General features: G+C 43.4%; 1 protein-coding gene across 1 annotated transcript in view; it reads left to right on the top strand.

Moving 5' to 3' along the window:
* MROH7 (maestro heat like repeat family member 7) overlaps positions 1 to 15,136 on the top strand; it is an 85,872-nt gene that overhangs the window by 36,086 nt on the left and 34,650 nt on the right. The window contains 4 exon segments of the mRNA XM_037816648.1: positions 9,615 to 9,688; positions 11,869 to 11,952; positions 12,906 to 12,985; positions 13,259 to 13,388. Of these exon segments, the coding sequence (XP_037672576.1) occupies positions 9,615 to 9,688; positions 11,869 to 11,952; positions 12,906 to 12,985; positions 13,259 to 13,388 (368 nt within the window).

The raw sequence follows: 15,136 nt of genomic DNA, 5'->3' as shown, positions 1-15,136 counted from the left end.
ACATTTTCATTACCACACCCACAAAAATAATAAGAATCAAAATTAAAGTGAAAAAGAGCAATTAAAATAAAAAAGAACACTGGGTGCCTTTTTGTTTTGTTTTGTTTTGTTTTTTGTTTTTTTACTTCCCCCATTTTTCTACTCATCCATCCATAAACAAGACAAAGGGGAGTGTGGTCCATATGGCTTTCCCAATCACATTGTCACCCCTCATAAGCTACATCTTTATATAATCATCTTTAAGATTCATGGGTTCTGGGTTGTAGTTTGATATGATAGTTTCAGGTATTTACTGCTAGCTATTCCAATTCATTAGAACCTAAAAAGGGTTGTCTATATTGTGCATAAGAGTGCCCACCAGAGTGACCTCTCAGCTCCTTTTGGAATCTCTCTGACACTGAAGATTATTTCATTTCCTTTCACATCCCCCTTTTGGTCAAAAAGATGTTCTCCATCCCATAATGCAGGGTCTAGATTTCTCCCCGGGAGTCATATTCCACATTGCCAGGGAGATTCATTCCCCTGGGTGTCAGATTCCATGTAGGGGGGAGGGCAGTGATTTCACCTACCAAGTAGGCTTAGCTAGAGAGAGAGGACCACATCTGAGCAACAAAGAGGCATTTGGGAGGAGGCTCTTAGGCATAATTATAGGGAGGCCTAGCCTCTCCTTTGCAGCAATAGTCTTCCCAAGGGCAAGTCCTGTGGTAGAGGGCTCAGCCCACCAAACCACCACTCCCCTATGCCTTTGAGCACATCAGGAATCATTGAGGTGGGGAAGCCCAATATCCCTGCTGCCCTCAAGGGGGCTCTACATATTTTTTTCATTTTTTATTAACTCTTTTTTTTAATCAACTATATACAAAAATTAAAAAAACATACAATTAAAAAAAACATTTCAAACAAACCATAACAAGGAAGTAAGAAAAAGACAACTAACATAAGATAACTACTTTACTTCCAACATGTTCCTACTTTACCCCAAGAAAATAACCTAATATAGCAATATTTCTGTGAACTTGTTCCTGCCATACCCACCAGAAGTTAACAGACCATAGTCATTCCTGGGCATTCCCAGTACCTTAAACTTACCCACAATAGCTTATCTGTTCTTATTGGGTTATCATTGCCCCTTGCTTAATCACTCTCTATCACTAGTTCCCCTACATTCTACATTATAAACCATTTGTTTTACATTTTTCAAAGTTCGCATTAGTGGTAGCATATAATATTTCTCTTTTTGTGCCTGGCTTATTTCGCTCAGCATTATGTCTTCAAGGTTCATCCATGTTGTCATATGTTTCATGAGATCGTTCCTTCTTACTGCTGTGTAGTATTCCATCGTGTGTATATACTACATTTTATTTATTCACTCATCTGTTGAAGGACATTTGGGTTGTTTCCATCTCTTGGCAATTGTGAATAATGCTGCTATGAACATTGGAGTGCAGATATCTGTTCGTGTCACTGCTTTCCGATCTTCTGGGTATATATCGAGAAGTGCAATCGCTGGATCGAAGCATAACTCTGTATCTAGTTTTCTAAGGAACTGCGCGACTGACTTCCAGAGTGGCTGAACCATTATACAGTCCCACCAACAATGAGTAAGAGTTCCAATTTCTCCACATCCCCTCCAGCATTTGTAGTTTCCTGTTTGTTTAATGGCAGCCATTCTAATCGGTGTGAGATGGTATTGCAGTCTTAATTTGCATCTCTCTAATAGCTAGTGAAGCTGAACATTTTTTCATATGTTTCTTGGCCATTTGTATTTTCTCTTCAGAGAACTGTCTTTTCATATCTTTTGCCCATTTTATAATTGGGCTGTCTGTAGTATTGTCATTGAGTTGTAGGATTTCTTTATATATGCAAGATATCAGTCTTTTGTCAGATACATGGTTTCCAAAATTTTTTCCTATTGAGTTGGCTGCCTCTTTACCTTTTTGAGAAATTCCTTTGAGGTACAGAAACTTCTAAGCGTGAGGAGTTCCCATTTATCTATTTTTTCTTTTGTTGCTTGTGCTTTGGGTGTAAAGTCTAGGAAGTGGCCGCCTAATGCAAGGTCTTGAAGATGTTTTCCTATATTATCTTCTAGGAGTTTTATGGTACTTTCTTTTATGGAGATCTTTGGTCCATTTTGAGTTAATTTTTGTGTAGGGGGTGAGGTAGGGGTCCTCTTTCATTCTTTTGGATATGGATATCCAACTCTCCCAGCCCCATTTGTTGAAAAGACCATTATGACCCAGTTCATTGACTTTGGGGGCCTTATCAAAGATCAGTTGGCCATAGATCTGAGGGTCTATCTCTGAATTCTCAATTTGATTCCATTGATCTATATGTCTATCTTTGTGCCAGTACCATGCTGTTTTGACAACTGTGGCTTTATAATAAGCTTCAAAGTCAGGGAGTGTAAGTCCTCCCACTTCGTTTTTCTTTTTTAGAGTGTCTTTAGCAATTCGAGGCATCTTCCCTTTCCAAATAAATTTGGTAACTAGTTTTTCCAAGTCTGCAAAGTAGGTTGCTGGAATTTTGATTGGGATTGCATTGAATCTGTAGATGAGCTTGGGTAGAATTGACATCTTAATGACAATTAGCCTTCCTATCCATGAACATGGAATATTTTTCCATCTTTTAAGGTCCCCTTCTATTTCTTTTAGTAGCATTATGCAGTTTTCTTTGTATATGTCTTTTATATCTTTGGTTAAGTTTATTCCTAGGTACTTGATTTTTTTAGTTGCTATTGAAAATGGTATCTTTTTCTTGAGTGTCTCTTCAATTTGTTCATTTCTAGCCTATAGACACATTACTGACTTATGTGCATTAATCTTGTATCCTGCTACCTTGCTAAATTTGTTTATTAGCTCTAGTAGCTGTATCATCAATTTCTCAGGGTTTTCCAGATATAAGATCATATCATCTGCAAACAATGACAGTTTTACTTCTTCCTTTCCAATTTGGATTCCTTTTATTTCTTTGTCTTGCCATATTGCCCTGGCTAGCACTTCCAGCACAATGTTGAATAACAGTGGTGACAGCGGGCATGCTTGTCTTGTTCCTGATCTTAGAGGGAAGGCTTTCAGTCTCTCACCTTTGAGTACTATGCTGGCTGTGGGTTTTTCATATATGCTCTTTATCATATTGAGCAAGTTTCCTTCAATTCCTACCTTTTTAAAGTGTTTTTATCAAAAACGGATGTTGGATTTTGTCAAATGCTTTTTCAGCATCTATTGAGATGATCATTTGATTTTTCTCTTTTGATTTGTTAATGTGTTGTAATACATTGATTGATTTTCTTGTGTTGAATCATCCTTGCATGCCTGGAATGAACCCCACTTGGTCATGGTGTATGATTTTTGTAATGTGTCTTTGGATTCGATTTGCAAGTATTTTGTTGAGAATTTTTGCATCTATATTCATTAGGGAGATAGGCCTGTAGTTTTCCTTTTTTGTAACATCTGTGCCTGGTTTTCATGTTAGATTGATGTTAGCTTCATAAAATGAGTTAGGTAGTGTTCCATTTTCTTCAATGTTTTGAAAGAGTTTAAGGTTGGTGTCAGTTCTTTTTGGAAAGTTTGGTGGAATTCCCCTGTGAAGCCATCTGGCCCTGGGCATTTATTTGTGGGAAGCTTTTTGATGACTGATTTAATCTCTTTGCTTGTGATTGGTTGGCTGAAGTCTTCTATTTCTTCTTTGGTCAGTCTAGGTTGTTCATACATTTCCAGGAAATTGTCCATTTCCTCTACATTATCCAGTTTGTTGGCATACAGTTGTTCATAGTATCCTCATAATTTTTTTCAATTTCTTCAGGAGCCACAGTAATGTCACCTTTCTCATTCATTATTTTGTTTATATGGGTCTTCTCTCTTTTTGATTTTGTCAGTCTAGCTAGGGGCTTGTCAACCTTGTTGATCTTCTCAAATAACCAACTTTTGGTGTTATTTATCCTCTCTCTCTCTCTCTTTTTTTTGGTTCTCTATGTCATTTATTTCTGCTTTAATCCTTGTTATTTCTTTTCTCCTACTTGGTTTAGGTTTGTTTTGCTGTTCATTTTCTAGCTTCTTCAGTTGATCCACTAGTTCTTTGATTTTGGCTCTTTCTTCCTTTTTAATGTATGCATTCAGTGCCATAAGTTTCCCCCTCAGTACCACTTTTGCTGCATCCCATAGGTTTGGTATGTTGTGTTCTCATTTTCATTCATCTCTATATATTTAGCAATTTCTCTTGCTATTTCTTCTTTAACCCACTGATTGTTTAGGAGTGTGTTGTTTAATCTCCAGGTTATTTGTGAATTTTCTAAATGTCTGATGGTTATTGACTTCTAATTGTATTCCATTGTGGTCAGAGCATGTGTTTTGAATAATTTCAGTTTTATAAAATTTATTGAGGCTTGTTTTATGTCCCAGCATATGATCTATTCTGGAGAAAGTTCTGTGAGCACTAGAGAAGAATGTGTATCCTGGTGATTGGGGATGTAATGTTCTATACATGTCTGTTAAAGCCAATTCATTTATCAGATTGTATAGGTTTTCAATTTCCTTATTGGTTCTCTGTCTGGTTGATCTATCTATAGGAGAGGGTGATGTGGTGAAGTCTCCCACAATTATTCTTGAATCATCAATTGCTTCCTTTAGTTTTGACAGTGTTTGTCTCATGTATTTTGTGGCACCTTGATTGGGTGCATAAACATTTATGATTGTTATTTCTTCTTGTTGAATTGCCCCTTTTATTAGTCTGTAGTGGCCTTCTTTGTCTCTCATAATATCCTTGCATTTGAAGTCTGTTTTATCTGAGATTAGTATTGCTACTCTTGCTTTCTTTTGTCTGTAGCTTGCATGAAATAATTTTTTCCATCCTTTCACTTTCAATTTCTTTGTGTCCCTGTGTCTAAGATGAGTCTCTTGTATGCAACATATTGATGGTTGATTTTTTTTTTTGATCCATTCTGCCAATCTATCTATATCTTTTGATTGGGGAGTTTAATCCATTTACATTCATTGTTATTACCGTGAAGGCTTTTCTTGAATCAGCCACCTTATCCTTTGGTTTATGTTTGTCAGATATATTTTTTTCCCTCTCTCTCTTAATGTCCTTTAATGTACTGATATTGAGTCTCTTTTGTACTGAACCTTTCTCCATCTCTCTCTCTCCTTTCTTTGTTTCTCTGTCAGTAGGGCTCCCTTTAGTGTCTCCAGTAGGGCAGGTCTCTTGTTAGCAAATTCTCTCAGCATTTGTTTGTCTGTGAAAAATTTAAGAGCGCTTTGCTGGAAAAAGAATTCTTGGTTGGCATTTTTTCTCTCTCAGAATTTTAAATATGTCATGCCACTGCCTTCTTGCCTTCATAGTGGCTGCTGAGTAGTCAGTACTTAGTTTTATGCCATTTCCTTTGCATGTAGTGAATTGCTTTTCTCTTGCTGCTTTTAGAACTTGCTCCTTCTCTTCCATATTTGACAGTGTGATCAGAATATGTCTTGGAGTGGGTTTATTTGGATTTATTCTGTTTGGAGTTCAGTGGGCATTTATGATTTGTGTATTTATGGTGTTTAGAAGATTTGGGAAGTTTTCTCCAACAATTTCTTTGAATACTCCTCCTAGATCTTTACTCTTCTCTTCCCATTCTGGAACACCAATGAGTCTTATATTTGGACATTTTATTTTATCTATTATATCCCTGAGGTCCATTTTGATTTTTTCAATTTTTCCCCCATTCTTTCTTTTGTTCTTTCATTTTCCATTCTGTCATCCTCCAGATCACCGATTTGCTGTTCAGCTTCCTCTAGTCTTGTACTACAAGTATCCAAAATCTTTTTAATTTGATGAACAGTTTCTTTTATTTCCATAAGATCATCTATTTTTTTATTTAGTCTCGCAATTTCTTCTTTATGCTCTTCTAGGGTCTTCTTATGTCCTTTATATCCTGTGCCATGCTCTTCTTCATGTCTTTTATATCCTGTGCCATGCTTTCATTGTTCATCTTTAGTTGTTTGATTAATTGCTCCAAGTTCTGTGTCTCTTCTGATCTTTTGATTTAGGTGTTTGGGATTGTCTGTTTTTTTTTCATATGCTTTAAATTTTTCTGTTGTTTTTGGCCTCTTGGCATTTGCTAAACTTGATAGGGTTCTTTTAGGATATGTAGACCGATTCAAACCCTTATCTTTAATTTGTCTTATCTACAGCTTCATGGAGTCCACTTTCTCTAATTAACCAGTGGGTGGCATCCATGAGCCACCTATTCCTGTCAAACAAGTTCTCCCCAACTTTGTCTTTGTGGTGAATGGGTGTGAGTCTTGTGGGGTCCAATTGGTGCACCAAGCTTGTGTGTGTAGTTGGTATTGCCCGCCCTACATATGGGACATGTGTCTGAGCAGTTAAGGAGGGGGGTGGCTTTAATAATCAAATATCCCAGGTGTTCCTGGAGATTTAAAGCTGTTGCAACAATCTAATCCTTCAATTCAGTCTTGCCACAGTTTGTCTCTGCCGCTGACCCACATATGGTCCCTGGGACTTGCAAGTGGGTCCCTCTTTCAAGCTGTGCACTCCTAGGTCCTCTGCTGAGGGATGACTGTGCTATGTCACAGATGAGCACCTTCCCCCAAGGGAGGTTCTGGGCTGCAGAGCTGTGTAGGGGCATTCCCAGTCTGCTGAAAGAATGGCTGAATGGGCCATGTTAATTTCCCCCTTTTCACACAGCTCCACTTTCCCAGCTCTGGGACAATTAGCTGAGGGTCTGGGAAAGGCTATTGTCCATGCCTGATATTGTAGTGTGTGCGTGTGTTGTTGGAAACACTTCCCATCACACTGAGTTGTTTGGGGCAGCTCTGGGTTGTGGTGCTGGTGCCAGGCAGGAGCATTTCCAGGCAACCAGGAAGATGGCTGTAAGGGGAGGCCCCCCCTTTTTGGGAAGTTGTGGCATTTAGTGAATTTTCTTGGCCACTGGACTTACTGCCTTGTGTCTCAGAGCTCTCTTAGCTCTTCTCTTGTCTGGGCCCAAATTGTAAGTCTTTGAGGCTTTCTGTAATGGGCTTCTTAGAGTAATTGTTTTAGAAAAAGAGAAAAAAATTTAAAAAAAGAATAAGAAGGGCCTTCCTTGCAGATCTAATGGGCTATTGAAATACTAAGAGACAAGGAGATTAGGGCCATTAAGGAACAATCAAAAAGGCAGAGAAACCAGCTCTTCAGAAAAGGAAACTCGCCTTCTGGATTTGCATATGAGCCTGACTCTGCCTGAGCCCTGCCCTTCCCCTTTCTGTGTTCACCAGAACTTCAAAAAGTCTCTGCTTTTATTTTTGGATTTTCCTTGCTGTTTTTGCTAGCTCTATCTCCTCTCCGCTGGGCTGACTGCTTCCGGATTCTCTGGTGTCTGGTCTCAGTCTATCTATATTTGGAGTTTGGATCAGCCGTCTGAGGTTTCAATAAAAGCTGCAATTGCAGTTCTCCCTCCTGGTTCCCAGCACTGATGGCCCCTCCTTCCATGGGACTGAGCCTGGCAGGGAGGGGCATGAGTATCTCGGCCACAAGAACTTATGGATTTTGCTGATCTCAGCTGTTCCATGCGTTTGTGAGTGTTGTATGAAGTATGCCCAAAGTCAAATTGCTCTCTGGTGTCTGGTCCACACAGTTCCTGGCTTTCAACCTACTGCCCTGGAGCAGTAACTAAAACCTACACCTCATCACTCGCCATCTTGCCCTGCCCCTCCCCACAAATGATTTTTATGTGTTGATCTCATACCCTGTAACTTTGCTGAATTTGTTTATTAGCTCTAATAGTTTTCTTGCAGATTCTTGGGATTTTCTACATAAAGGATCATGTCATCTGCAAAGAGATAGTTTTACTTCTTCCTTTCTTTACTTTTAAAAATACAGTAAGATATTTATTTTTTATTCTGTGTCTGACAGTTCCAATATCTGAAGTCTTCTCAAATCTGTTCTGCTATATTTTATTTCTGCTGGTTTAGCTCATGGTGCTCAGTAATTTTGCTAATGATTCTTGTATTCCTTGAAATTTTTAAAAATTGAAATATATTCCTGTAACATACAGTCATTCAAAGTATAAAACAGTTGTTCATAGTATCATAATATAGTCATGCATTCATCACCACAATCAATTTTTGAATATTTTCATTACTCAAAAACTAAAAATAAGAATAAAAATAAAAGTAAAAAGAACACCCAAAACTTCTCATACCCCTCTTCCCCCATATTATTCATTTATTTTTTGTTCCCATTTTTTCTACTCATTTGTACATGCACTGGGTAAAGGGATTGTGAGCCATAAAGTTTTCATAACCACAGGGTCACACCATATATGCTATATAATTATATGACTGCCTTCAAGAATCAAGGATACTGGATTACAGTTCAACTGTTTCAGATATTCCCTTCTAACTATTCTAATAAACTAAAAACTAAAAAGGGATATCCATATAACACATAAGAGTTACCTCCAGAATGACCTCTCGACTCCATCTGAAATCTCTCAGCCACTGAAACTTTATTTTGTTTCATTTCTCTTCCCCCTTTTGATCCAGAAGTCTTTCCCAATCCCATGATGCAGGGTCCAGGCTCATCCCCAGGAGTCATGTCCCACATTCCCAGGAAGATTTACACCCCTGGGAATCAGATCCCATGTAGGGGGGGGGGGTAGTGTGTTCACCTGCAGTGTTGGCTTAGAGAGAGAGGCCACATCTGAGCAACAAAAGAGATTCTCTGGGGGTGACTCTTAGGCATAGTTATGAGTAGGCTTAGCCTCTCCTTTGCAGTAACAGGCTTCATAAGGGCGAGCCCCAAGACTGAGGGCTCAGCCTACTAAGCTGGTAGTTCCCAATCTTGCGAGAATATCAGGAATTCCTCAGCTGGAGAAGTTTAATATTTCCATATTTTTCCCCAGTCCATCAAGAAGGCTTGGCAACTACTTTTTATTCTCTGCCCAGATTACTCTGGGTTGTATCGGAGCTTAATGCTAGCCTGTACAAACCAACAAGGTCTCATTGCTTAGTCATGAAATTATGGTATTTGAGTAAATTGACCATACAAGTAAAAATATATTTTGCACCATATAAACATCTCTTCCTTTGGTCCCACACAGAAACCAAAGTTTTTTAAAAGTTCTTAAAAATATTTTTCCTTTGAAAATTATTTATGGGAATTCTTTGAGATCTATAATGAAGGTAGGTCCTTCTAGAGAGAATTTACATTTGCTTCTGCTGTGTGTCCAGGGCACTACCAGTCTAGGACCACTTTACACTAAATTCACAGGTAGACATTCATTGGACCACCCATGAGATTTGAGTTTAGGCTGGCAGTCCATGAAAAATGCAGGCTTTTGGTTATAGCCTTCAGGATAAGTTCCCATCCTGATCTGCTCATCATGGAAACGATTTCCTAGAAATACCCTTGTGTGTGTGTGTGTGTGTGTGTGTGTGTGTGTGTGTGTGTGTAGCAGGTCTCCTTACAGTGTGGGTGTAGCCCTGTGGGGTCCTGAATCTTGCATATATTTACTATCTCTCCCAGTAGTCTGTAAGCGCCATAATAACTAAGAGGGGAGAATGGGCCGATGGCACCCTAGGGTTACCCTGTCTTTACCCTCCCTCTTCTCTCCTTGTCATTGAAACTGTGACATGCAGGAGGCTTCAGTGACGTGGCCACATGCCTGGCGAAGGTGCCAGTGATGAAAGAGGATGGAGGCAAAATGGCTCTGGTATGCTTCCCACCCAGCCCCAGCTGACTTTCCCAGGGCTCCCCCAAGACCACCCCCAGCCCCCAGCCTCCCTGTTCCTCTGCCCAGCTTCTCCCATCTCCATGGTAACCACTGCCACCTGGTGCACTATTCGCTTTGCTTCTTCATCTTATCCATTGTCAGCTTCCCCCACTAGCACACAACTGCCCTAAAGACAGGGATTTTGTCTCATTCACAGCTCTATCTCAAGCATCTAAAACAGGGCCTAGTACATAGTAGGTGCTCAATAAAGGCTTTTTTGAACAACTGAATGAATTGTAGAAAAGGCTCTGACAGAAGCAGAAATGGTATGGCCTTTTCCAGGACATAGTCAGGCCGAATCCAGATCTTGGTCATGCAGCAAGAGAAGCCAGAGAAGGCCAAGCCAATGGGTGATGCCCAACACCCACAGGCCTTGGCAAGGGTGGATGGGACCAGGAGAGTGGGTGAGACTGTGGGGTGGACAGAGTGCGGAGGCAGGGAATCCATCCAGGCTAGGACATGAGGGGAACCAGGAGGGGCTGTACCCAGGTTGCTTCAAGGGCAAGCTCCAGTCCTGGGGCAGTGGCTGGAGGGAGAGTGACAGGATCAAGAAGAGGCCCCACACTTTGGGAGCACCTGTCCTTATCCCGTGGCATTTTCCCAGTCACCCACCTCACTCTCATCACACTGGCCTTCTTACTGTTTCTCACACATGCCCAGCTCAGTCCTGTCTCAGGGCCTTTGCACTTGCTGTTTCCTCTGCCAGGAATGTTCTGCTCATCTGTAAAATGGGTGCAATAAAGTTGTAGTGAAGCCCATGTTAGGTAACATAGGCACAGCCCCCAGCATGGTGCCTGCACAAAGGAGCACCTTTGAGTGCGTCAGTCATTCAATAAATTTTTATTGAGCCTCTGCTATGTGCTGTGCAGTTTCAGGCATTAGGGATCCAACAGTGAGCTGACAGTCTAGTCTGGGGAGACAAGAAGACCTTCCCCCTAGATTTTCACATGTTTAGCTCCTCCATGTCATTCAGGACTCAGTCTAAATGTCAACTCCCCTGAAAGGCTTTCCCTGACCATTCAGTCTAAATTAGCCCTCCTTAGCCATCCCTCCACCATCACTCTTGCTGTTTAAGTTATGGATTGCTGTTTAACAAAGCGCCCCCAAACCTAGCAGCTTGAAAGTTCACTCTGGCTGCTGGAGAAATAAGGATCAGAGGGGCCCTATATCTCATGATTCTGAGGTTTGACTGGACTCAGCTGAGTGGTTCTTCTGCTCCATGTGATGTTGACTGAGGTCACTCAGGGGGCTGGAGCATCCAAGATGACCCCTCATCTTCCAGGGCCTCTCTCAACGTGGTCTTGCATCATTTCCTGTTAGTCTTGGCTTCTTTACCGCATGGCAGCTGGGTTCCAGAGGGAAAAGACAAGTGGAAGATGCCAGTTCTCTTAAGGGATAGGCCAGCAACTGGCGCAGCATCCCTTCTACAGCATTCCGTTGGTCAGAGCAAGTTGTAAGATGAGGCCAGATTCAAGGGAAAGGAAATAGATTCCACTTCTTGATAGAGGGGGAGTGGGAAAGAACTTGTGGCTATCTTTAACCTATCACCCTCTCCATCATATTATTTTCTTTATATATGAATTTATCTTCTTTATTTCATTTTTGTCTACTTTTGCCCTAAGATAATGGGAACTAATAGATAAATCTGGACATCAGCTAATGTGTTCCCTCTCTCAGGTACACAATGCCTTAACTAACTAGTAATGTACTAAGAGGCCCTTAAAACATGATGCTAATGGTGGAATTTTGGGTTGAGGTATTGGGACCTTTTCTATCTTATCAGCTCCACCTCTTCTCCTCTCTTAATTGACTAGAGCAGAAGGGAGGGGGATGCTATGCAGCCCCCAACATCTGTTTCTTCTGTTTCTCCTCCAAAGGCTGGCTTTCAGGGATTACCCCATCCCTACCCACAACACCATGATCTTCTCAAATCTCCACCCACTCCAGGTTCCTCTTGTGGTTTTCATATCTCCTGAGCTGATGCTGGTGGCTGGCAGCCAGGCAGGAGCAAGCTGGCTTGTGTGCACATATTGGGTGGTGCATGAGTGGTGCACCCACAACCCCAAAGATTGGGGTCAGTGTGGCTCTCACCCTATGACTTTGCCCTCTGCTCCCCTGAGGTCGAGAATGGTGTCACCCTCCAGAAGAGCCAGGCTCTGCTGGACCCAGAAGGAGAGAAGAAGACCATGATGAAGAAGATGATGGTGCGGGAGCCACATGCGGGTCTGTGGCATTGGGATGGGGAGGGGGTGGAAATCTTGAGTCTGCCCACTGATGAGACAGGGGGTTGAGGTGGGAAGAGGACAGGATGATGAGGCTGGACTTGAGTCTCATCTCCTCCTCTAACTTCCTGAGGGAGCTTTGGCAAGACACTTCCCTCCTCTGAGCCTCACTCTTCTCATCTTGTAAATGGGTGTTATAATGCCGTTGTCACTTGGTTGTTGGAAGGATACAACCCAGTGGTTAGTCAACTGTAAAACCTTGTGTACCTGGGAGTGATTATTATTATTTAATGCATTCTTTCCTCAGAAATTTCTCCTGGTGGGAAACTACAGGGATCCTCACAATTTGCCAAATATAGTTACTTCTCAGTTATCTGCCAGAGTGGGCTGGGGCAGTACTAAGCATTGAAGTTTGCAAAATTACGTTTGGCTTTGGATCCGTTAAAGAGAGAGAGAAAAAATCCTTGCCCTTCACACCTTCATTTAACTTACATTAATTGAACACCCATTGTGTGCCCGTGTTGGATCAAAGTAGGAATGAGAGGCAATGAGAGATACTGAGAGGATGTTTTAGAGGAATTCAACTGGACATCTTTCAAGGGCTATGCATGATGCTTTTTGGTTTAGGCCAGTCTATGGTTTAAATATACCTCCTCAACAAGAGGCTGAAACAATTCTTGTTGAGCCCTGTGTGTGGGGTGCAGCTGGGTAGGGTATGGGGTATGCCTTTGGTGGCCTGGAAGTGAAGGCTCAGGACTGGGTGTGAGAAGCATCCAGGCTCTCCACCCCTGCAGGCTGGGCAGGACATGGAGCCCAGGGAAAGTTCTGTGCAGGCTGAGGGGCTGCTGTGAACTGGTCCCTGTGTGGAGATCCTCATCCTGGCAGTCTGGAGAAGCCCTGTCCCCTCATCCATCCCTCTGTGGTCCCTTTTCTAGAGACAGATTCAGGAGGAGCCGCTGGATTCCCTCTCGAGCTCTGTCCGCCGGCAGGCCATGGAGACCCTGACCCAGCTGAGGTGTCCACAACCCCTTCCCTGCCTTTCCCCCTCCCTGCCAGGCTCCGTGGGCCTCTCTGGCTGTCACCACCACTCCTGTGCCTTTTCCTCTCCCCTTGCCCAGTCCCTGCCAAGGCTGTCTGACCTCCGTACCCCACTTCCCTCCACTCCCTTTGTCCTCTTGTAGAGTTTGCCTCTCAGGCTGCCCTGAGCCAGGCCTCAACACCCCAGCCCTAGATCCTTAGCTCCTTTGCCTCCCTCACTCGATGACTTTGCTCTCTGTCTCTGCCCCAGTTACACCCAGCCAGTCCTGGGCGTGCGGGAGAAGTCAGAGCTGGTGAACACCTGTTTGAAGAGTGTGTTCTCCCTGCCCCCTGTGCAGGCCATGCAGGAGAAACACGAGGCCAAGGCTGAGGACATTCAGGTGAGACAGGGCCTGCCTCCCGGGAGGGGCTCGGGGCTGTCCTTAGGTCGAGACATGCTTCTGGACATTTACCCCACCTGTCTCGGCCTGAGTGTGCACTCAATAAATTTTTAATGAAAGAATCCTCAGAACAAAAGATCCCTCATTTGGAGGGCCTTGTCCACTTCTGGGCCCTGCTCTATGAGAGAAGGGGATGGACAAACGTCTGAATGTCGGCATAACTGGGGGAGGTAGCCAGGATTGGGGGGAGGGCCTGAGGACTAGGCCAGAGTGAAGGACTGGGGGAGGTGGAGCTGAGACCAGGAGAAGCAGAAACTCAAGGGGCCCAGGAGAGCATCTCCAAACCTCTGCAGGATTATCCCAGGAGGGCAGGCAGAGGTGACCCTTAGTGTGGGCTGAGAGGAAAGCTAGGATCAGGGAGAGGTTAGGGGAGAGGGTTTTCAGCTCAGGGAGGCACATTCATTCATTCTTTCATTCAGCAAATATTAACTAAGTACTCTATGCTGAATTTAATGCAGGGTCTTACAGTGGGGGAAAGGGGTGAGGGTGGGGTGTCGGAGGTTATCAAAGAATCACACAGATGAATGCAAAATTACAACAGTGGTAAATGCAGCAAACAAGAAGTACTTGGTGCTGTAAAGAGCCTGGAATGGGGGGACATGGCTTAGATGGGGTCAGGGGAGGCTTCCCTGAGGGGTCATCGTGGTGGAGCTGAGAGGTTAAAGAAGAGTTGATTAGCTGGAGGGGTGATGGAAGGAGCAGTGTTCTAGACTGAGGGACTGGCCTGTGCAGAGGCTGTGGACAGAGAGCATGGTGACTGCAAGATGACAAGAAGGCAGTGTGGCAAGGAGAGGGTGTTGGGAAGTGAGGCTGGAGAGCAGGTGGGAACCAGACCACGTGGACAGCAGGAGGGCTCCAGGTCCCAGGGGTGCTGTACTGAGAGACCCAAAGGAAAGTTGGGGACTCACTGGGTGGTAAGAGTGGGGCAGCTTTATTGTAGTACCAGGCCTGGCCAGCAGAGGTCAGTGCTGCACAGAGGGAGTGACGGTGGCGGTAGGTGGCCTTGAGGCTTGCTCAGAGGTTGTGGTATTATAACCCTGAGGACCACCGCCCCCGGGCATGCACAGACTCAGGAAGCTGAGAACTTGAAGGACAGACCTGGGGGGAGTTGGCAGCAGGAGGGGAGGCAAGGAAGAGAGGGTCTTCCCAGAGTGGCTCAAACCCACTGCCCAGTCTTGGGTATGTGTGTTGCCTCCACCTTCCTGAGACAATTCCAGGACTGTGGTGTGGCCAGTGGGACAAGAGGCTTGGGCAGGGAGGGATGGCTTCCTTAAGGGGCCAACTTGGAGGAACTCTTTCGGTCTAAGAGTCGTGATTCAAAAAAGAACCAGTGCGCCCTCCCATTTATCTAGTTCTTATAATTCTAGGGCACTTTCCCATCTATCCCCTAATTTGTTCCTCACAACTTGAAACTTCCCTGCTGTGAGACCTTGTGCAAGAGTCTCCTTGTTTGTAAAATGTGAAAAACTATTTAAGCACAAGGTGATAAGGCTGTGCAAGTCACCAGGCACTCACTGGCACGTGGTGGATTCTCAGTAAATGTTGGGTCTCAGCTTCCCGTCCCTTGAGGGTAGGAAGGGCAGGGATAATCATGACCAATTTGCCAATTAGGAAACAGCAACCCATGGAGGGGAATTCATTTGCCAATATCACCTTCAAGTTAGTCCAAGAGGTAGGACCAGAAAGCA

Source organism: Choloepus didactylus, chromosome 2 (assembly GCF_015220235.1).
Source record: "Choloepus didactylus isolate mChoDid1 chromosome 2, mChoDid1.pri, whole genome shotgun sequence".
Lineage (NCBI taxonomy): Eukaryota > Metazoa > Chordata > Mammalia > Pilosa > Megalonychidae > Choloepus > Choloepus didactylus.
The sequence above is the reverse complement of the archived record's forward strand: the minus strand, read 5'-3'. Positions and strand labels throughout refer to the sequence as shown.